The sequence below is a fragment of the Syngnathoides biaculeatus genome, chromosome 15 (assembly GCF_019802595.1).
Source record: "Syngnathoides biaculeatus isolate LvHL_M chromosome 15, ASM1980259v1, whole genome shotgun sequence".
Taxonomy (NCBI): domain Eukaryota; kingdom Metazoa; phylum Chordata; class Actinopteri; order Syngnathiformes; family Syngnathidae; genus Syngnathoides; species Syngnathoides biaculeatus.
The window spans coordinates 4,622,640-4,646,057 of NC_084654.1; the positions used below are offsets into that span (position 1 = coordinate 4,622,640).

A 23,418-nucleotide genomic window follows, 5' to 3' on the forward strand; every position below is an offset into this window, starting at 1 on the left:
CTGTTAGTGACAAGAACACGGGCTGTCTCTCTCACAATCTCCAGCTCGTTCTGGCCACATCTCCACGACTGACTTTGACCAAATCCAAAAGTTTACTTTTTCGCCGATCAATCAGATTCCTCTTCCTCATTGTCACCAGGCCGTTTATTTGCAATCTACTTTCCACAAACCGAACGCAGCTCCCATTTCGAACAATCCTCTCATTTCGCATCATCTTCTTTCGCTCGGTGCTTCAGGGGCAGCTTTAACATCACAGCGCTTTGGAGGCAAAGTGAACTAGAAAGGTAATGCGCACACAGTCTCACAGTGTGTATCAGCATAGAAAATGATGCATAGGAAAGAGGAGGGAGAGAGAGTTGCTGGGTAGGGCTTCAAAGATCCGCAGCGAACCAGGTCCAGAAAGCTTTTTTTTTTTCTTCATTAGTTCACTTGTCATGCCGGGAATGTCACTTTATATCAATGCACGTTGTATCAATACACCATGTAATATAGTATGTACTGTAAGCGGATCTGGCTTTTTTGGGGGGGGGGCGCAATGCACTGAAGCCGCAAAAGGTTAAGTGCGAAGTAGAGAGGGATTACTGAACAGTGTTCCCCCGTTATTCGCGGGGGTGACATTCCTGACACCCCCGCGAATAATGAAAGTCCGCAAATAATGGATACAGGATTAATACACACTGGTTACACTGTAGGCATGCATGGCAACACGTGTTTTAGCGTGTATGGAAGCTATTCTTAGTGTCAGCAGTGCTGGGAGGAGGTAAATAGCATTTAAAGATCATGTTTTGTGTCAATTATTTTGTGAGTCATTTTTTGGTTTTATTACGTGCTAGTTATGCTACTCTGTTTGATGATGTGTGATAATTTTAGTTTTGTTGTGTAAAGTGAGTGTGTACAATATCGTCAGTAATGACCTGCTTACACAGGCAGTGTGTGGGCCCATCCAGATGCCTGAATCCCTGTCAGTTTGACAAGCCTTCCCAGAGATAGAGAGTCCACATCTTTGGTGTGCCATATCACACTGAGGTCAGGTGGTTAAGCTAAGGTGGTGTGGTGAGGCTCTACTTTGATTTACGAGAACAAATCAGCTCATGTAAGAAAAGGGAAAGCTAGTGTTAGAATTTCATTCCGGAGAATGGTGCAGGACCTTGCATTTACGGTGTGTTACAAAACACCTGAATAACTTGAACAAACTGCTGCTCGGGCATAACACAATTGCTATGCAGTCTTGTGACAGTATACTTCTTTTCCTTTCGGCTTGTCCCGTTAGGGGTCGCCACAGCGTGTTATCTTTTGCCATCTTAGCCTATCTTCTGCAACTTCCTCTCTAACCCCAACTGCCCTCATAACTTCCCTCACCACATCCATAAACCTTCTCTTTGGTCTTCCTCTCGCTCTTTTGCCTGGCAGCTCCATCCTCAGCACCCTTCCGCGAATATACTCACTCTCTCGCCTCTGAACATGTCCAAACCATCAAAGTCTGCTCTCTCGAATCTTGTCTCCAAAACATCCAACTTTGGCTGTCCCTTTAATGAGCCTACAGATTGCACTGGTTTGTCTTGTGACAGTGACAGTATATGCTCTTCTTTTTCAGAATTATGTTATTTTTATATATATTTTTGCCTGAGAAATGACACCCTGATGTAGTTCTGTGATGTAGTTATGTGATTAACTGAGGGATTGCGTGCTCTTTTTCTTCAGAATAAAAAAAAAAAAAAATCTTGAAATGTTCTATGATTAATAGTGATGTTGGACTTGTTCTCTTTTGGAGTGTATTAAAACAAAGAAAACAATGATGAAGTTGTTGTTTTATCGGTCTAAATCACTGGTCCCCAATCATAGGCCTCGGACCGGTCCGTAGACCATTTTGTACCGGGCCACAAAGAATGAATAATAATGATTAAATGTTTTTTTTCCCGGGTGTCCGCCATCGCCTCATTGCCGCGCATTATTGTATTGGACAAGTACTGAGCAGTCCCTGGTTCTCTCATACATACAGTTTAGAATTAAGGCCAAAACGTTCTATCTTGGGCTCATTAGAACAGAAAATCTTATTTCTCACTGTCCTACGAGAGTTCTACAGGCGTTTTTTTTTTGTTATTTTTTGCAAACTCCATGCAGGCTTTCATGTGTCTTGCACTGAGAAGTTGCTTCTGTTGGCTCACTCTGCCATAGAGCCCCAACTGGTCGAGTGCTGCAGTGATGGTTGACTTTCTCGAACTTTTTTCCATCACTTGACTGCATCGCTGGAGCTCACCTACAGTAATCTTTGACTTCTTCTTTACCTCTCTCACCAAGGCTCTTCTCCCCTCAGTTTGGTCAGACGGCCAGCTCTCGGAAGAATTGACCCCTCCGTAGAAATTGTGTCATCCGCATCGCTGACCAATCAGAGGCCAGAGATCTGCATAAACCACACCCCCTGTTGGCGTCCGCCATTACCTCTGACAAAGTCGCATGGTCCAGTATAGCTTTTGTTAGCGTTTTATAACGTATTTGGGTTCCTTAACAATAGATATGGTTAAGAGGTGTAGTCACGGACTTTGTAATAGTGACGACAGGTTTTCTGATAGGCTAGTTGGTGGAGTTCAATTCATACCCTTTTCGAAACCAAAGACAGAGTACGAAAAATGTCTTTGATGGATCAAACTTTGTGGAAGACGGCATGATCAACTGAATCCATCTAAAATCAACCGGAACAGAAGACCGAGTACGAAAAATGTCTTCGATGGATCAAACTTTGTGGAAGATCGCATAATCAACTGAATCCATCTAAAATCAACCGGAACAGATATGTTTGCACGAAGGTAGGCCCTATATTTGATTTTCAATACGTCTCATATAAATGAATTAGCAGTTCTTCGCTTGCATCACATAACTACGTGTGAATGATTGACACACTTGATCTGTGTTGAGCGATACTTTGGGAGGACCTTATTGCACAAACGTGTCTCTTTGTTGGCGGCTAGCGAGCTAAGCTAAACCAGACTAGCGAGTCCTAAAAGCCTTCGACGTGCACCGAGACTGAAGGAAGGCTGTTTGAGGACACTAAAGTAGTGATTGTCGTACTTGGTCGGCACTAATTCAAGAATAATTCTTGAGGGGAGCACGTGACGTTACACAAAGTAAATGAGAGAAACAACTCGTAAATCAAGCCTCGGCTTCTTCTTATCCTTCATACGGCGGTTCACAAACTGCTATACAGATACACATACAGATTCTGCACACAAGTGTGATAGGTAACACGAAAATAGGAAACTGTCAATGACAAATTCGTCTTTGGGTTATAATATATTATGTGGCTTCTGTGTCTTCCTCTGACTCCGGAAAGATCTCGCGCTAATATCAATGGTTTCTCCGTCGATATGCATGGAAATACCATTGAAATACCCCTCGCTGAAATACTTGAAGCCCTGCTGTCTGCTCTTCAACGATATTTCACTTTTCGGTAAGAATGCGAGTGATAAATCACCTGGTAAATCGGACAATTTCGCTCTCGACTTTTCTTCCTGCGACGCCATTTTGCTAAATGTTTGTCTGAGGTTAGCAACAGTGGGGTGACGTAACTTCAGGAGGTGTGGTTAAGTGCCCTGTACGGAGGGGCCAATTCTGGTAGTCCCAAATGTCTTCCATTTAAGAATTAGGGAGGCCACTGTGCTATTTGGAACCTTATGTGTGTTTTTTTTTTTTTTTTAAATCTTAGATCTGCGCTTTGTCACAGTTCTGTCTATGATCTCTTCAGGCAGGTCCTTTGACCTAATTTATTATTGTCATTTGCTCTGACAGGCACTGTAAGGTGGTGTGTGGCTTTCCAAATCAATTCTAATCAGTCAAACTATCTCAAGCATGATCAGAATAAAATGGAGACAACCCAACCATCCAAATATATTAGTGTGACAGCAAAAGGTCTTAAAACATAAAGTGGGGCGCGCAATATCATTCGGCCCCCTTGCATTAATACACTGTAGCGCCAACTTTTTCTGCAATTACACCTGCAAGTCGATAGGGGTATGTCTTTATCAGTTTTGCACATCAAGAGATTGAAATTCCTTCCCATTCTTCCTTGCAAAACAGCTCGAGCTCAGTGAGGTTGGATGGAGAGCATTTGTGAACAGCAGTCTTCAGCTCTGCCCACAGATTCTCGATTGGATACAGGTCTGGACTTTGACTTGGCCATTCTAACATCTGGATACCTTTATCTGTGAACCCTTCCATTTTAAATTTGGCTTCATGTTTTGGATCATTGTCCTGTTGGAAGATAAATCTCTGTCCCGGTCTCAGGTTTTTTGCAGACTCCAACATGTTTTCTTTCAGAATGCTCCTGTATTTGGCTCCATTCATCTTCCCAACAATTTTAACGATCTTCCCTGTCTCTGTTGAAGAAAAGCAGGCCCAAACTATGAGGCTGTCACGTTTGACAGTGGGGATGGTGTGTTCAGGGAGATGAGCTGTGTTGCTTTTACGCCAGACATATCATTTTGCATTGTAGCCAAAAAGTTCGATTTTGGTTCCACCTGACCAGAGCACTTTCTTCCACGTTTGGTGTGTCTCCCAGATAACTTGTGGCAACTTAAAATGAGACTTTTTATGGATCTTTGAGAAATGGCCTTTTTCTTGCCACTTTTTCATAAAGGCCAGATTTGTACAGTGTACAACTGATTGTGGTCCTATGGAAAGACTCTGCCACCTCAGCTGCGTATCTCTGCAGTTCATCCAGAGTGATCATGGGCCTCTTTGCTGCATCTCTGATCAGTCTTCTCCTTGTTTGAGGTGAAGGTTTACAGGGAAGGCCGGGTCTTGGTACATTTGCAGTGTTCTGATACTCCTTCCGTTTCAATATGATTGCTTGCACACTGCTCCTTGATAGGTTTAAAGCATGGGAAATCTTTTTTTTTTTTAATCCATATCAGTCAGAGATCCTCCCTGAACTTCTGGGGTGAGTTTGCCGCTCTGAAGGTAAAGGGGCTGAATAATATTGCACGCCCTGCTTTTCAGTTTTTTATGTTAAAAAAGTATTAAATATCCAATAAATTTCGTTCCACTTCACAATTGTGTCCCACTGTTGTTGATTCTTGACAAAAAAATGAAACTTTTATATCTTTGTTTGAAGCCTGAAATGAAATGAAAAGTTCAAGTGGGCCGAATACTTTCACAAGGCACTGTATATTTAAACTTCCAGTATGACTTCCCTGAACAAACATTGCGGCAGTGAAGAGTAAAGAAACGTCGAGATGCAATGCCTACCTCAAACTCATTTGAAATTAACCTCACCTCTTCACAACACAAACTAATAAATGTACCTGGCAGATTGATGGTTTGGTCTCCAAGGAAGAGGCGTCTAGCAATACTTCGGCGGTACCAGGCTCTTGGGAAGGCCAGAATCTCACTCAGTCGTCTCATGTCATACTTAAAGGAAGCTGAGCCAATATCACAAACAGCTGAAGAGAAAAAATAATTAAAACATGTTTTAGCACAAAAAAAGCCTTCTGGTAGGTGTTTATTAACACTGCTTATTAAGACCACAAGACAACGGCTTTCTCCTTGGCATTAACTTTTTAACAATTGACTAGTATGACAAGTGTGACCATCAAATTTAGATGATTCTGATCACCTCTAGTGCAAGTGAGCCAACAACGTACCCGAGATATTGATGAGGGTGGTGTCCATTTTACCACCTTTACCAGGAACGAAGCTCTCAATAAATGTTGGGCCTCCTGTCCGTCTCATTCTTGACAAACTGACTTTTACAAACTCCAAGTTTATGCTCAAAGAGTCCTTTCTTCCTGTCACAGATGCTGGCTCCTCATCTACTGTACCTTAAGGACAAATAAATGCAGTTATGGTGAACAATCAGCTAATGTAAATGAATTTCAAAAATATTTGCCCGACACTGCATGAAACTGGTTTAACACATCTCTCTGACTTTTGCTTTTTTAAAATAATTTTGCACCTTTCCTTGCCTTTCTTTGGTGTTCCTCTGTTTTTAATTTTATTCTCTTTATAATCTAAATGCTTTTTCAATAACATTCATTTTCACAACTGCACGGGTAACACACAATCTACTTATGCAACCACAAACCCTCTCTCCATTCCAATGCCACCCATTCTAAACTCAATCTTTTACCCCTGCCCACTATGTAATGGTCAGTGTGTCACTCTCGATACCACTTTTGTTTAATTTAAAATCATTCCATCACACTGTGTAGTTCCACCATCCCCTGTCCATTCTTCTCACCCAAAAAATAATGCTATCCTTAATCAAAGTCCAGGTTCCCAAAAATGCACTATGTACTGTGATAATGTAAAGGTACGACCCAAAAAATCTGTAACATTTATTATTAAATATATATTTTAAAGCAATAGCTGAGATTTGCTATTTTTCAGTGTTGTTTTGCACAATCCTGCATATTGTTCATGAATCTGTGGTTTCCGATTGTAGGGGAGGAGGGGCATGAAGATAGCAACAAAGTAAATTTATTAATAAACCACATCTCATACACAATGTAACTGAATGAACATCGTAATAAGAAGCATATTAAATATAGAGAAAAACAAAACATTTCAAAAGAAAAGAATGAATAAAATTTTAAACAATGTGCAAGAAAGATCATTTTCCAGTGGTGATGTTATATAAAGTCAAAACGTTTTGAAGCTGGACTTAATTACACTCTAAATTGCCCCTAGGTGTGATCAAGTGCGCGACTGTTGTCTGTCTCCATGTGCCTTGCGACTGGGTGACAACCAGTTCAGGGTGTACCCTGCCTCCTGCCCGATGACAGCTGTGATTGGCTCCAGCACTCCCGCGACCTTCATGAGGATAGTGGCTTAGAAAATGGATGGAAGGATAAGACCAGAAGCGCCAATAGAACTTTTAAAGTCCATACTAAAACTGACAAGCGCCCGTGTATAGATTTTAGAATTAAAGTAATATGTTCTGATCTCTTTGTTTTGGTGAGAATGCAAGGTCCAGCATTTTGAATGAGTTGCAGCTGTTTAATGCTCTTTTGGATGATTCCAGTCAGAAGACTATTTTAACAGTCAATCTTATTTGAGATGAAAGCATGGATGATGCAAGTCTTCACTGTGGATAGCTTCTTCAGCTTGTAAAATGCTGGTTTAAGAGATTGATTTGACATGTTCAAAGTAATTTTGGAATCGAGCAATTCACCAAGGTTCCATCCTTGGTTGGTAGCCTTTAAAGGGAATGGAAGGTCCTCATTGCACAGTTTTTTAATGCATAATTTGAATCTGAAATCCATTATGAAGGAAACATTTTTATTTTTAGAATATCAGCAAAAAATTATCACACATTGCTGGAATCGCCGAAAATAGACGACAGAGCGGAAATACCCGACAAGGGGCGTGAAGTCAGAGCCGATGAGCCGGTGAGAACATCATGGCGCCCTTTGACGATAATGAAAGAATGACGATGGATTTCTCGGTACTTCGAGCAATGAACATGAATCTGATGGGTCCCAAGAAGACGATAAAGAATACGACTTTTATAAAGGTCATCAATTTCAGCCAGTTGGACAGCACACGTTTGAAATAGCTGGCGATAAAGGTAGCAACCCAGCTAGGAGGACATGTGCGGTTTGGAAACATGGGACTGGTCAGCATTGTGTGAAGTTGTTGTTTAGTTTATTTAGCTATTAACTGACAAATAGTGATGGCTTCAATATCCTGAATGTCTGTATGACGTTTCGGCATTGTTTTGAAATGATCCAAACGGCCTATATTTGGTGAATTGGTACTCGACAGCCCTACAACCGCGACAACTATTTTGCGTGTACAATGCTTGTTTATTATTGCAAAAAAACACACAGAAGCTGATAACATAGTGCACAGTATGTTGGTATATTTTCACAAATAAGGATTTTAATGAACGAAATCCATTAAAAATGTTACATTAATTTGAGAGCAACCTACCCAGGAGACAGTACCCAGACCCGTCCAAACCCAATTTTAGTCAGAATTTTCCCAAGATGTCATGGGGCAAAACCGCAAAACTTTATACTGAAAGCTGTAAACTGGTATCTTGTGGTTTTGTTTTGCACTAAATACTTAAATAGAACTGTAAGTGGAGTGGATGGTTCTTTTTACTTGACTGCCATGGGTCTTTGAGCTGTAAAGGTTTGTGAATGTGAACAGATTTTTATTTATTATTTTTTTTATTATATCCACAGGTGTGCATGAAAACGCTCCCTACCTATGCAAACAGTGTTTTTGCTACAATGAGAGCAAACATATTCACCAGAAAATGGCAGATTATCCAGACCATCTGGTGCACTGCATGATGGAGCACCCAGGATTTATTGCCAGCTGTCTGAACGCATCGGTACTGGAGGTTGCCTCTTTACAATTCAGGCAACAGTATCGGCAGCGACTGGATTTTCCACAGTACGAGTGAGCGCTATTTTCAAAATTAATATTTCTCCTAATCAGCCTAGCTTTTTGACATTTACATTCATCCATCCATTTTCTTCATCGCTTATCCTCACAAGGGTAACGGGAGTGCTGGAGCTTATCCCAGCTGTCATCAAGGAGAAGGAACTGGAAATCCCGGAGAAAACACACACAGAAACGGGGAGAACATGCAAACTCCACACAGGTGGGGCCGGGATTGAACCCGGGTCTTCATAACTGTGAGGCCAACGCCTACCGCTGCGCCGCCATGCTGCCCCATTTACATTAATTTCAATATAAAGAATAATTTATGTTATTATTGTTCCTGCTAAAAGCAGAATTTTTCCAATCAATGCTTTTTCAAACAAAGTCCCATTCTGGAAAATTGTCATATTTTCAGGTTAATCAGACATACTGCTTATGGATAGGTTGTGAGATGGTGTTGGCGAAATTTTGGCAGAAATAACCCCGTGCTACTTGCGTCCTGCTGTGTGTCAAAGATTCGTGACACCTTTCCTATTCCAGAGGGCCAAGAGTACACAGGATTTAAATGGTCTACATCCTGATTTTTTTTCTTTGTGTAAATGATGTATATTTTGAATATGAAATAAACATGCACCACAGAACTAGATTCATTGTATTTTTATTCAACTGTATGCTTATATTTTGGATAAATACGTTACATAACATTTGCACAGAATTATTATTTGGTCTTTAAATAAGAGTACTTTGAGAACTGAAGTTGAAATAAATATATTATTATCAGTTAATATATTCTCTCTGCTGCCAGAAAGATATATGTTCCATTTTCATGTTTAGGCCCTTCATCAGTCTGGCAACCTTTGGAATGGACCAAAGATGGAGATTCCGCATCTGCTGGTTCGATGTCAACCTCTTGTGCAGAAGATGCTTCCTGTAACATCTGTAATTAATATAGAAAAATAAGGTTCAAAGTTTCTAAAATAAGAAAAAAATGTGTCGATAAAGCACAGGTTCTGTTCAATATATTTCATGGTGCACAAAATTATTTTTGATAAATTGCCAACAGGTCTCTTGTTCTGAGTGACTAGTATGTAACACTGCTCGTTTTAATACCATGTATTATTATATTCAAATTAAAAACCCTGCACAAATAAATAAAAAAAAGGTTTCTATACATCCATCCATTTTCTTAGCTGCTTATCCTCACAAGGGTCGCGGGAGTGTTGGAGCCTATCCCAGCTGTCAACAGGCAGGAGGCAGGGTACACCCAGAACTGGTTGCCAGACAATCGCAGGGCACATCGAGACAAACACCCGCACTCACAATCACACCTAGGGGCAATTTAGAGTGTCCAATTCATGTTGCATCTTTTGGGGATGTGGGAGGAAACTGGAGTACCCAGAGAAAACCCACGCAGGCACGGGGAGAACATGCAAACTCCACACTGAGAAGGCTGGGATTGAACATGGATCCTCAGCACTGTGAGGCCAACGCTTTCCCGCATTTTTACACGTTATTATTTTTTTTGCTAAGAACGACATGTGCTTCTATCATTCAACCATGTAAACAGTGTTAAAAGTTTTCATGGAAAAAAAATAACATACCTCCTCAACTTGTCTTTTACAAAAAGCTCTTCGCAGTTTTGGTACTTTCTGGGTGGGGGGAGCTGAGGTCGTCGAAGCATGCCCGGGTTCAGCGGCCGATCCAAAGTCACATTTTGTGCGTTCAGCAATAGCGATCTGCTCAGGTGTTGGAACTGGCTGTATGGTCGGCACTGATCCAGGTTTTAACAGTTTTTTTACATTCAAATCTCATCTCAGACATGAGTCCACCAGTAAAAGAGTCCAGGGTGAAATATTCACTGCATATGACAGACTGCTGACTGGAGGAATTTTTGAAACTAATTGATTTTTCTTTGGCAAAAATATGAAAGGCTCCAGGGTAATGGTAGTCCCGCATCGGATGTTTACCTGTAGTGACATCAGAGGTCAGTCACACAAAAGTAGGCATTTTTCTGAAACGTGAAACTAGGTCAAAGTTTGTGGATATTAATTCATATTTATAACACTTATATTTTTGGTAAAAACAGAAAAGTTTATGCATTTTATGGTACAGGTGAACATACATTTTCGTCTAGATAAGATAATTTGTGTTAGAAATGAGACATTCGATACACTTTAAACAGAGTGACTTCAGGTATTTCCTGACAGCAATCCTCTTTTCTTTCCTGCCAAAAACAATGTCAATTGTGTTGTGGATTAACTGAAGAAAGTTTTGGCTCATCCAGTTATTTGTTTTAGACAGTGACACAAAATGTGAATTGTACTAGTTATCTAGAAACACTGGTAGATATACCTGTCATCTACATAGCTATGATACACATTGAGGATCTGAAGAATTTGACTCAAGTGTAACATGTGCAGGCTGAACAGCTCCAATAACTCACCCTGAAGTGACCCCATGACATTGCCATTTGATGAAAATGAACAATTCCAATGCATGCATGGATGCTCACAGGGGAAGGGAGGGAGATAGAACTTGGCTAGCATGTTAGTTCTTATTTTAGCCTGACTACGGCCCACGATAATCTTTTTGGGCTGATTAAATTTTTTGTTGATAGCTCACAGCTTGCTCTGATTGCTTCAGCAATGCTACACTATATTGGTGCAAAGGTGAAGTCCACTATTTTATTGGATTTAAACATGCTAAATGTATGAAAAAGGATTCAATTTTGTACAAAATACTTCACATCTCTTGCATTCTATTTAGATTATACATTTAAATTTCATATAACCACTACTGCCACTGAAACAATGCAAGTTTCCCCATCGTGGGTCAAACAAAGGTGATATTTTATAATAAATACTGACTAATAATATTATTCTTACCTTTTAAACTTGCCCCCATTCTCAAGTGGCGTGTGCAGTGATGTACTAATTCATTTCCGGTTTAAATGGGATCCTGTATGGCTGTGTCTTTAAATTTTAAACCCCAGAAATGTATTCATTTGCATGTTATTTTGTTTGAAGTTATTTACCCGCTGCAAAAATGCAGTTCGACCCAGATCTATGTGAGGAATGTGTGCTGTATCACCAAATCACTTATTTGATGTTTGCAAAGCCAAAGTGTTAATAGATGACCTACTTCCACCCCAAATATTACTTTGCTCTAATTCTATTCTTCATTTTGTAGTTTTCAAATGTTATATTATTATTATTATTATTATAACCCTCCAAGGTGACCTTGAATGACTTGAGGGCCAGCTATGATGAAATGTATCATTATCATCATCACAACCACCATCATCATTACCTAACGGACTTGGGCCTGGGGGCAGGCCTGTGACAGCAGATTTCTGTTTTCCAGCGCCATAAGGGTGAAAGACATAGAGCGAGAAGTCAGACATGCAGGCAGTGAAGCTGAGACCAGAAGAGTTACTTTGGCCTCCAGTGAGGTCCGACTGACTACTGCTGTGGCGGCTTCGCCCCAGAGGGCTCCCCAGTAATGGAGAAGCTAGAGGTAGGAAGAGCACAAAAATAAGTTATTTTATATGGTCGCTAACAAAACTGGTGAAAATGAACAGATACATGGACTTGTACTTGTGACTTTTTCCTCATTACTGTATTCTTTGTCTAATTGAAATTCCACAAATCTGTCGAACCCTCCCAAAAACACCACCATCTTTTGTTGTTTGTTTTTAATTTGGAAAAAGTAGCAATGAATTATATAAAAGTCTGAAAGTGTATCTGTGAGTGGATTACAGAACCTTAAATGCTCAATTTTATTTTTAATTCACTCGCTTGCTTTGCAACAGACCAAAATAAATTATTAAGCGACAGTTCATTACTTGAAAAACTCCGAAATAGGGGCAGTTCTAATCAAAAGTAAAACTTGCTCAAAATGGGAAATGATTAGAGTCTCAGACCTTTAGTAGGAGGTAGTTTGGGGATGTGCTGGCCAGGAGGAGTGGAGGAGAGTGAGTGTGACCCATCATTGGGTTGAGCTCCAGTTGGGGTCTCTAATTCACCACGGTTAGAAGAGAAAACCAGGTCCAGTGATGGCAGTTTGAGCATACATTCAACTCTTGACATTGGGAGGCAGCTGAAGCGGATCTGAGAAGGCTGAAAACACAAACATCGACTATTAAATAGGAAAAACGGTACATTTTGTATTAATTTAGATTATAAATTTGAAAAAAAATGTGAGTTTGCTTGTACCTGAACTCTGACATAGACAACCACATCCACAGGAAAAGAAGAATATGCTGATGTTGAAGAAGAAACTAGGGAGGTGGTCGATTCCTCGAGCTGTTCCACTGTCTCAAACTGACCCATGTCCTCATCCTGAGCAGCCACAGCTGAAGGACCAGAAGAAATATGAGAGCATAGATAAAGAACCTAATCTGTCCAATATGAGCAATAATGAGAGTAAAATGCTAACTGAAAGAGTATGGAATCACACTCAGAATTAACCTGAATAGCTCCGTTCCACTGGAGTAATAGGAATGGTTTCTAGTGCTTTTTCCAAGAAATCAAGAAGACAAGGGCTGATGACCATTTCCTCTGGCAGAGTCTGGAGGGCCACCCAGGCATAAAGCTTTGCTGTTTTCACCCCTCCACTACCTTTACCTTTGGCTGTAGGTACACAGTGGAAAAATACATTAAAATTCAGTTGAGGTCAACTTAACAAAAATTTATTGCCTCTCTCAAAATGCATGAGCCCATTTGATAAAAGGAGAGTGATAGAATAATTCCTTGAATCAAATAACTGCGTGAAGTCGATGCAGAGGAAACACATGCAGATATAAATCCCCAAGTGCAGAATGGCATAGCACTTGTGTGCCTGTGCTAGGAATGGCAGTAGGGCATGCAATTAGGAATGCGAGAACTTCCAATACCTGATGGGATAGGTGGGAGTGGGGGAGGTAAGAGCGAGTTAGTCTGACTTTGGACATTGGGAGGACCATTATCTTTCATACCATACAGCTTTGACTCTTTGGAAAGAGTACGCGGGATGGAAGATCCACGCGAGGCGTTAGGGGATTCAGTCTTCAGGGTCTTGGAGTTATAGTGCACCTGTGATAGAGAACAAGAGAGTTAATTATTCAAAATGTAAAAACTTTTACAAAGAGAATGAATTTTAAATTGCTGTGGGAGAATCTGACCTTTACGTCTACTCCCGGAATGTAGAAAACTGTGGTCTCAAGGTCATTTGATTTGGTCTGCAGTGTGGAGGGACATTTCTTTCCAGCGAGAAGATGGGTAGTGGATGTGTATGTGGGCTGCAATTTTTTCTTCTTTGGAGGAGACTCCTGGTCAAGACTCCTGAGGCTGCGATCACAGCTCCTACCAAACCCCGAAAGAGAAGAGGCTGATCAGATGAAACAAATTACTGTACCATATTCATTTATAAAAGCTGGATTAAAGGAAAAGTTCCAAGGAGACCACAAAATTGTTCTTGCAAGATTAATTTCTCTGCACCTCCTAAATGAAATTTCTTCATGCTCAGGTTGCTGAGTACTCTGGTGAAGAACACACTTCCCACTGTCTATTTCAACACGCACATCCAGCTCAAAGTCGATGTTTCTTTCTGTTGTTGCACTGCCGAAGCTCCGACTGGTGGGTGCGCTTGGCCAACGCTCAGTGAACAACTGACTCACAGCTGAAAAACTCGATGACTTCCTTTGAGAACCTTGCCTAAAATGAAAGAGCAAATAAATGTTTGCAGAAAAGCCGAAACATGACACAAAAGCAAAAATGACAAATAACTATGGCAAAAATGTTAAAGCTATTCAGGCAAGAGAAACACAAGACTGTAATGGAAAGAAATAAACAATAAAAAGGGGGGACGTACAAAGGCCTTCGATAGCTCAGTGGTCTCTCGCGTTCAAACTCATCCTCCTTTTCTGATTCTTCAGAGGAAGACGAGGACAGGTCATCTCGTTGGATGTCATCATGCTGGAAGGGAATTGTGGGTGAGAGAACAGGGTCACAAGGAGCACTGAATACTGAGCAGTGGTCTCCAATTATAGATGAAGAATGAAGATGGTGCTGATCACGAGGATGTGATGGCTCATCAATGGTGACTGACAACAGGTCCATCTCTGACTCCTCAGGAAACTTGACAGAAGATCAAAATGTCAGACTCAGTTGGAGACAGTTTACATTACACAAAGCGCTTCTTTCTTGGAACATGAGCTTAAGTGCTGTAACGATGTAATTGATGTCACAACTATGAAGCAATTGATTTTGGAAGATAGGGTTTTGCCTCAACAAATAATTGATTTGCTGAGATATTACATACCGATTTGCAATTTTACTTAATTGTATTGAATGATTTATTTTATGAAAGAAAGAACAAGATCCCGGATACAAGTGGCCGAAATGAGTTTCCTCTGCAGGGTGTCTGGGCTCTCCCTTAGAGATAGGGTGAGAAGCTTGGTCATCTGGGAGGGGCTGAGTGTGGAGCCGCTGCTCCTCTGCATTGAGAGGAGCCAGATGAGGTGGCTGGGGCATCTGATTCGGATGCCTCCCGGACGCCTCCCCGGTGAGGTGTTCCGAGCATGTCCCACTGGAAAGAGACCCCGAGGACAACCCAGGACACGCTGGAGAGACTATGTCTCCCGGCTGGCTTGGGAACGCTTTGGGATCCCTCCAGAAGAGCTGGAAGAAGTGGCTGGAGAAAGGTAAGTCTGGGTATCCCTGCTGAAGCTACTTCCCTCGCGACCTGACCCGGAAAAGCGGTAGATAATGGATGGATTTATCTAAGGGTAGCATGTTTGGATCTAACCATCTCAAAGAAAATGTAACACCAGGAGTTGCTGTAAGAACTGACTGGTATCCCTTTTTTTATTTTTTCATTTTTTTTTTTTTAACACATTACAGTATTGGAGGCACGGTCGCATAGCTGGAAGGCGTTGGCCTCACAGTTCTGAGGACCCAGGTTCAATCCCGGCCCTCCCTGTGTGGAGTTTGCATGTTCTCCCCATGCCTGTGTGGGTTTTCTCTGGGCACTCTTGTTTCTTCCCACATCCCAAAAACATGTAACATTAATTGGACACTCTAAATTGCCCCAAGGTGTGATTGTGAGTGCGGCTGTTTGTCACTATGTGCCCTGAGATTGGGTGGCAACCAATTCTAGGTGAACCCTGCCTCATGCCCGTTGACTGCTGGGATAGGCTCCAGCACTCCCGAGACACTCCTGAGGATTACCGGCTAAGAAAATGGATGGATGGGTAGATATCACAGAATTGCTGCTTGCTTGTTTAATATTTCTTGAAAAGTCCAAAACCTGCTAAAATATTTTAGTAAGGGGAGCACCAACATTCAGACTTCATACATTATTAGTTAGCAATGTCAACATTAGTATTACATGACTTTACTTATCATTTACTCATATTGTTTACCCATCATGTATTTATTTGTCTCTCACTTCAACAATTGACTCATAGCTGACACATCAGAGATCAATGGGAACAATGAAAACCAGAATTGAAAATGACAAATGATACCCAAATCCAACAATACACAATAAAGGAGATAGTGTTCTGTTACTTGGATGAACTATGCAGCCATCAATGAGGCTGAGTATTTCATTATTGTAGTTAAATATTTTGTACTTAACAGAAGACATCCAAAGACAGAACACTACCATCCTGCCACTGATCAGAGCGGTCGTTTGCTTTCTGGAGAATGAAAGAGGAGAGGCAGGAGATGAAGATACCAAGACCACCCAACTGAAGAAAAGCCAAAACAATAAAAACAAGTAAAGTAACAATGGCAAATGTGAGTTTAATGAATGCATTATAAAGCGTAAAGATACCATGATGAACACACCAAGCAATACATTGGGCGAATTACTGATGAGAGATACTGTAGGTCGACAGTTTCTTTGTGCACATGGATGCTAATATTCTAGCAAATTGTAACTGCAAATTTCTTTTAAATATCCATAAAATTTTCAGCCTGATAGCACAACACTGATGTCACCTATAATTTTTGTTAGGCTGTCTGCCTGAATATTTTTGGGTGGGAGAAAGGAGTAGTTGTAAGTTTTGTAATTTCTCGTACGTTTTTGAGTATAATGCACTCCCTCCAAAAAATGACTCCAAAATCAGGAAAACCCTTTGTCCTATGTATAATGGAAACCTGTGTCTTTATATAATTTAAATAGAGTAGTGTTCAAAATAACAGCAATCCAATTAATAATATATATATATAATCTAACCAGATTAATCCACATTTTCAGTTTATTTTTATTGCTACATGTCCAAGAAGGTACCAGTAGGTGCAATAGATTCTCAGAAAACCAAGAAGATACATACACACTATTAAGACTGAAAGGGGTGTGTTAAAAAAATAGTGTGGCATTCAATTAGTGAGGTTATAAATTTTGTGAAAAACAGATGTGAACCAGGTGACCCAAAGCATGAAGGCTGGATCTTGTTGGTTTCCTGAGAATCTCACTCCAATTACTAGTAACTTGTTTGACATGTAGCAATAAAAAATATACTGAAGACGAGGAGTAATCTGGTTAGTCACGTTGGAATGCTATTATTTTTAACACTTTATATGTAGTAAATGTAAAACTGTGATCTACTCCTAATTTGCTTTTCTAATTAACTGATTTGTATTATTATTAATACTAAGGGATAGGATAGATAACACTAAGACCTATTGCTTCTTTTTTTTCTTAAATTATGTATTTCTGTGACCCATCCTACTATTTAGCTTGAAGAAGTTATTTTCCACCTCCCACGTGACTACTGACATGTCAGCTGGGGTTCACAATGTATTGAACGCCAGAGAGGTCATGTTCCCAGATAACACATTCAATTCTGGTGCAATCCAAAAAAAATATAGGACACAATATACGCTGCAAAGGGTGGATAAACATGCATAAACTAGTAACATTCACATTATTACGATTACAGAATCAGGGGATAGGATGAGACATATAACAGCATTTTCACAACTGTACAAGGGCTAGGTACACTGGAATATTTTCTTACCGGGAGTTTTTTTTTTTTTTTTTTCCACAAAGACGACAAAATTCTTGACATCATCGAGGCAACCTGGTGTGGAGGATTTTCAGCGTGCCAAATGACAATGTATAGTTGGTAAAATGCACAAGTCAGTTCCCTAATCCCGTAGTTATAATGTGAATGTTGATCAATTGATCTTACAGTCCCTTGTGAAAGTATTCGGCCCCTTTGAAATTTTCAATCTTTCACCACATTTCAGTCTTCAAACAAAAAGATATAAAATTCAATTATTTGTCAGTGCGACACAATTGTGAAGTGGAATGAAATTTATTGGATATTTTAAACTTTTTTAACAAATAAAAACCTGAAAAGTGGGGCGTGCAATTATATTTATCCCCCTTGCATAAATACTTTGTAGCGCCACCTTTTGCTGCAATTAAAGCTGTAAATTGTTTTGGGTATGTATCAGTTTTGCACATCGAGAGACATTCTTGCCCTTTCTTCCTTGCAAAACAGCTCGAGCTCAGTGAGGTTGGATGGAGAGCCATTCTAAAACCTGGATACGTTTATTTGTGAACCATTCCATTGTCGATTTGGCTTTATGTTTTGGATCATTGTCCTGTTGGAAGATAAAACTCCCTCCCAGTCTCAGGTCTTTTGCACACTCCAACAGGTTTTCTTCCAGAATGGTCCTGTATTTGGCTCCATTCATCTTGCCATGAATTTTACCCATCTTCCCTGTCCTTGCTGAAGAAAAGCAGACCCAAACCACAAGGCTGCCACCACGTTTGACCGTGGGGATGGTGTGTTCAGGGTGATGAGCTGTGTTGTTTATACGTCAAACATATCGTTTTGCATTGTGGCCAAAAAGTTGGATTTTGATTTCAAGATCACCTTCTTCGACATGTTTTGTGTGTCTCCCAGGTGGCTTGTGGCAAACTTTAAACGAGACTCTTTATGGATATCTTTGAGAAATGGCCTTCTTCTTGTCACTCTTTCATAAAGGCCAGACTTATGCAGTGTATAACTGATTGTTGTCCTATGGACAGACTCCCCACTTCAGCTGTAGATCTCTGCAGTTCATCAAGAGTGATCATGGGCCTCTTGGCTGCATCTCTGATCAGTCTTCTCCTTGTTCGAGGTGAAGGTTTAGAGGGATGATAGATTTGGTAGATTTGTTGTGGTCTGATACGCCTTCCATTTCAGTATGATTGCTTGACCAGTGCTCACTGAGATGATTAATGCTTGGGAAAACTTTTTGTATCCTAATCCAGCTTTAAACTTCTCCACAACAGTTTCTCGGACCTGCCTGGTGTGTTCCTTGGTCTTCATGATGCTCTCTGCACTTTAAACAGAACCCTGAGATTAAGACACAGCAGGTACATTTATGCGGAGACTTGATTACACACAGGTAGATTTTATTTATCATCATCGGTCAACAATGGATCATTCAGAGATCCTCACTGAACTTCTGGAGTGAGTTTGTTGCACTAAAAATTAAAGGGGCCAAATAATACTGCATGTCCCACTTTTCATGTTTTTATTTGTTAAAGGTCTAATCCAGAGGAAATGTATTTTATTTGTCTGTCATACATATGTAGCTAAAATTTCATAAAAAATATTTAATATATTACACACATAATATATATATATATATATATATATATATATATATATATATATATATATATATATAAGTCTAAGTTGATGACCCAAACAATGAAGTTATGGGAAAGAGTAGTGGAGGCTAGACTCAGGACAGAAGTAAGTATCTGCGAGCAACAGTATGGTTTCATGCCTAGAAAGAGTACCACAGATGCATTATTTGCCTTGAGGATGCTAGTGGAAAAGTACAGAGAAGGTTAGAAGGAGCTACATTGTGTCTTTGTGGATCTAGAGAAAGCCCATGACAGAGTACCAAGAGAGGAACTGTGGTACTGCATGCGTAAGTCTGGTGTGGCAGAGAAGTATGTTAAAATAGTACAGGACATGTATGATGGTAGCAGAACAATGGTGAGGTGTGCCTTAGGTGTGACAGAGGAATTTAAGGTGGAGGTGGGACTGCATCAGGGATCAGCTCTGAGCCCCTTCCTGTTTGCAGTGGTAATGGATAGGCTGACAGATGAGGTTAGACTGGAATCCCCTTGGACCATGATGTTCGCAGATGATATTGTCATATGCAGTGAAAGCAGGGAGCATGCAGAGGAACAATTGGAAAGATGGAGACATGCACTGGAAAGGAGAGGAATGAAGATTAGCCAAAGTAAAACAGAATATATGTGCGTGAATGAGAAAAGTAGAGGGGGAAGAGTGAGGCTACAGGGAGAAGAGATAGCGAGGGTGGACGACTTCAAATACTTGGGGTCAACAATACAGAGCAATGGAGAGTGTGGTCAGGAAGTGAAGAAACGGGCCCAAGCAGGTTGGAACAGCTGGCGAAAGGTGTCTGGTGTGTTATGTGACAGAAGAGTGTCTGCTAGGATGAAGGGCAAAGTTTACAAAACAGTGGTGAGGCCGGCCATGATGTACGGATTAGAGACGGTGGCACTGAAGAAACAACAGGAAGCAGAACTGGAGGTGGCAGAAATGAAGATGTTGAGGTTCTCGCTCGGAGTGACCAGGTTGGATAGGATTAGAAATGAGCTCATTCGAGGGACGGCCAAAGCTGGATGTTTTGGAGACAAGATTCGAGAGAGCAGACTTCGATGGTTTGGACATTTTCAGAGGCGAGAGAGTGAGTATATTGGTAGAAGGATGCTGAGGATGGCGCTCCCAGGCAAAAGAGCGAGAGGAAGACCAAAGAGAAGGTTTATGGATGTGGTGAGGGAAGACATGAGGGCAGTTGGGGTTAGAGAGGAAGATGCAGGAGATAGGCTAAGATGGCAAAAGATGACACGCTGTGGCGACCCCTAACGGGACAAGCCGAAAGGAAAAGAAGAAGAAGATATATATATATATATATATATATATATATATATATATATATATTTATTAACATAGAAATGAAATACATTAAGTGTCAAAGTCAGTCTCAAAATTTTGTTCGAAATGTCACTTAGGTATGGCAAGTTCCATAACTCCCCGGAATGTGACGTCACGTCAATGCAACCTTAGCCAGAGAGTGAGAAAGCTAGCAAAGATGGTGAGGAAGTGTGTTGTATAAGGCTGTTCTGCGTCAAACGCTGACAGAGTCACCTTACATGAATGGCCGAAAGATGAACAGATCAGCAGGTTATGGACCAGGTTTGTGAAAACAAAGCAGGCACATTGGCCTTACAAATCAAAGTGGACAGTAATATGTTCCAAGCATTTCATGGAGGACTGCTTTGAAAACCCAGTACAGGGTTCACTTGGCTTTGGTAGCAAGTATGTACGTACGTACGTACGTACGTGTTCAATTGTTTATTATTGACAACACCAATACAGATATATGTATGTCAGGTAATATCCGTATCCATGTGATGTTTAGGAGGTGACGAAATTTGGAGACTGTACAAAGTTACTGTACTGTTGACGCTGAGGTCTTCCTGAAATTAGACTACAGCAGTGTGTGCTCTCAAGTGTTAGGTGCATTATTTAAAATGCAGGCTAAACGCATGTAAATAATGCGAAAATGGCCTATAAACATGTGATCTTTAAACGCAGAACGGTAATGAAGGTTTTCGATTTTTGTTTTACATCGACTCAGTCGCTAGTACAACAACAAACGACTCACTGTTGCGTGCAAGCAGCATCAGATGTTTAAATGTGTTTGAATTAAATTATTTCGTCAACAAGGTGTACGTAGATATCTTGAGGCACCTACCAGTCTGTGTTTTGGGTGCGAAGTTGCACGTCAACTTCGTCAGGTTTTGCTGAATCCCGTCCTTGTGTTGCATTCGTCAACTCAGGTTTGAACATATATGGTTGAATTACATCTGCATGGGATGTTTTTCCAACATGGGAAGAATTACAAAATTTCTCCTCTTCAGTTCCCATCTCTTACACAGAACATTCCATAAAAACGTCTTCATCACTGTTCTCTATCTCCTCTCGATCCTACTTGCAGCACGTATGATTGTCTGTATAGGAAGCCATTTTCTTTACTAGGGTTGTCTTGGCATGACATCACACGGCAGCAACTTCAACAGAGCCTCTCTTTGAAACAGACATCGGAGGCATTCGGATCCAAAGCTAGCGCTAATTTATTTCATTTCTGTTGTGTTGAGAATTTTTTAAATATTTTTTATGAAAAATTACCTATGTTTGTGTGATATATAAATAAAATATAGGTCCTTTGGATTACACCTTTAAAAGAGTATAAAATAGCCAATACATTTTGTTCCACATCACGATTGTGTCCCACTTGTTGTTGATTCTTGACACAAAATGAAGATTTTATATCATTATGTTTGACGCCTGAAATGTGGCGAAAGGTTGAAAATTTCAAGGGGGCCGAATACTTTCTCAGGGCACTATATGCGGGTTTATTCTTCCTCTACAACATTTGTTGTCTTACCCATGTTTTATTATCTTTCCTCACGAGTTAATGTGTTTCCTGAGCACATGACTTCTGTAGCTTTCAGTACATTGTACTACTGTACAAGCCCTCTAACTTGACAATGGTCACGTGGGAGATGGAAAGCTGCAGTGTTAAAACTAAACACGAGAATGCACCACAGAAATACATACTGTACATGAGTAAAAATGAAATCTAAATCTAAACTAAAACTGCTAAAAAACTAATGGACTTTAGAAGAATAATAATAATGCAGTCAAAACTTTACACAAGGGTGTGTCAAAGTTTGAACATTTACAATCAATCAATAAATAAATTAATAGAATTTTAAATGAGAACAAAAATGATTTAAACTAATAAATCACAAGAGTTAAAACTGGTACACATGCCTGACTTTGGTGCTGGCAGCATGGGACCGATTCTCCAACAGCGATGGTGTCGACCCTATGACTAATTGGTGACCGGTTTGAGGTGTAGCCTTTGGTCCCAAAATTGACTGGGATAGGCTCCAGCATTCCCATGACATGAGGACAGCTTGGAAAATGGATGGATGGATTGAGAACTAATGACTGTTTTTAAACCACTCATATACTCATGTTGAAGGTATTTTCCAGAAAATAATGTGTATTATAAATGAGAAATCACGATAGTAATGGTTAATGTGCTGACCATGCATGGTTATTGTTAGAAATCAGCCATTTATTAGTTTGTAGTAAAGCCAGTTACAAATTCTAAAGAGTTCCAAGACAAGATTGAAATATGTTGACTTCATAATGTAAATTTGATCTTACCTTTGCAATTTTCATTATTTTATTGTACAAATGTAATCATTTCTGCATTTTAATAAACTGTCAAGGTAAATCAAGGGACTAATTGCTAAGATGCACATTGATGGATGATCAGGGATAATTCAATTCATGAATAAATAAAAATAAATAAAGAGATCTCTGTATGCTGCATGAAGTCACTACAAAGACATCAAATTATGCAAATCCAATCACACTGTTGATCAAATATAACGTTTCTTAAATCCATGCTGATTCCTGAAGCCAATATATCGTCATCAAGTCTGGATTTTAAAAATCATAACTGGATCAATTAAGTAGTCACACAGGAGAAGAGGAAATTAAATTATTGTATTATTCAGTGATGCGTTTTCATTTTAATTTGTAAAATGGTAATTTTCAAAAGTATACCTTGAATACATCTCCGGGACTGACAGGTGCAATTGCAGACTCCAAACCCTGATTATTTAGATTCAATTTAACAAAAAAAAGTTAAAACAACAAAAAATTAGCAAATAAAAAACAAAACATCTCATTGAAAATTTATTAAGAAAAAAGTCTTGTGTGGCCCCAAAGAGACACACACACACACCACACACACACACACACACACACACACACACACACATTTGAAAAATGCACAGGTTTGGTCATTAATGCCTGCTGATATAAAGTTGCGGGTATGATTAAGGATGGAATCCCAACACCTTAAAACAACTTATTGAGTTGTTATACCAGAGTATGTAGTTGTTACCTAATACCAAAAT

General features: G+C 40.1%; 1 protein-coding gene across 16 annotated transcripts in view; it reads right to left on the reverse strand.

Moving 5' to 3' along the window:
* The window catches only part of kiaa1109 (KIAA1109 ortholog), a 187,462-nt gene that overhangs the window by 29,801 nt on the left and 134,243 nt on the right, over nucleotides 1-23,418 (reverse strand). For 11 of the 16 annotated variants that reach the window (XM_061844548.1, XM_061844541.1, XM_061844547.1 and 8 more), the window contains 11 exons: nucleotides 23,063-23,110; nucleotides 14,239-14,504; nucleotides 13,866-14,081; nucleotides 13,550-13,730; nucleotides 13,283-13,460; nucleotides 12,858-13,019; nucleotides 12,603-12,742; nucleotides 12,311-12,506; nucleotides 11,698-11,898; nucleotides 5,637-5,813; nucleotides 5,298-5,435 (listed from right to left, as the gene is read on the reverse strand). In XM_061844548.1, the coding sequence (XP_061700532.1) occupies nucleotides 5,298-5,435; nucleotides 5,637-5,813; nucleotides 11,698-11,898; nucleotides 12,311-12,506; nucleotides 12,603-12,742; nucleotides 12,858-13,019; nucleotides 13,283-13,460; nucleotides 13,550-13,730; nucleotides 13,866-14,081; nucleotides 14,239-14,504; nucleotides 23,063-23,110 (1,903 nt within the window). Of the gene's footprint in view, nucleotides 1-5,297; nucleotides 5,436-5,636; nucleotides 5,814-9,138; nucleotides 9,326-9,989; nucleotides 10,356-11,697; nucleotides 11,899-12,310; nucleotides 12,507-12,602; nucleotides 12,743-12,857; nucleotides 13,020-13,282; nucleotides 13,461-13,549; nucleotides 13,731-13,865; nucleotides 14,082-14,238; nucleotides 14,505-23,062; nucleotides 23,111-23,418 lie in introns of those variants that run through there. The other 5 variants (XM_061844552.1, XM_061844542.1, XM_061844549.1 and 2 more) reach the window with 4 other exon arrangements.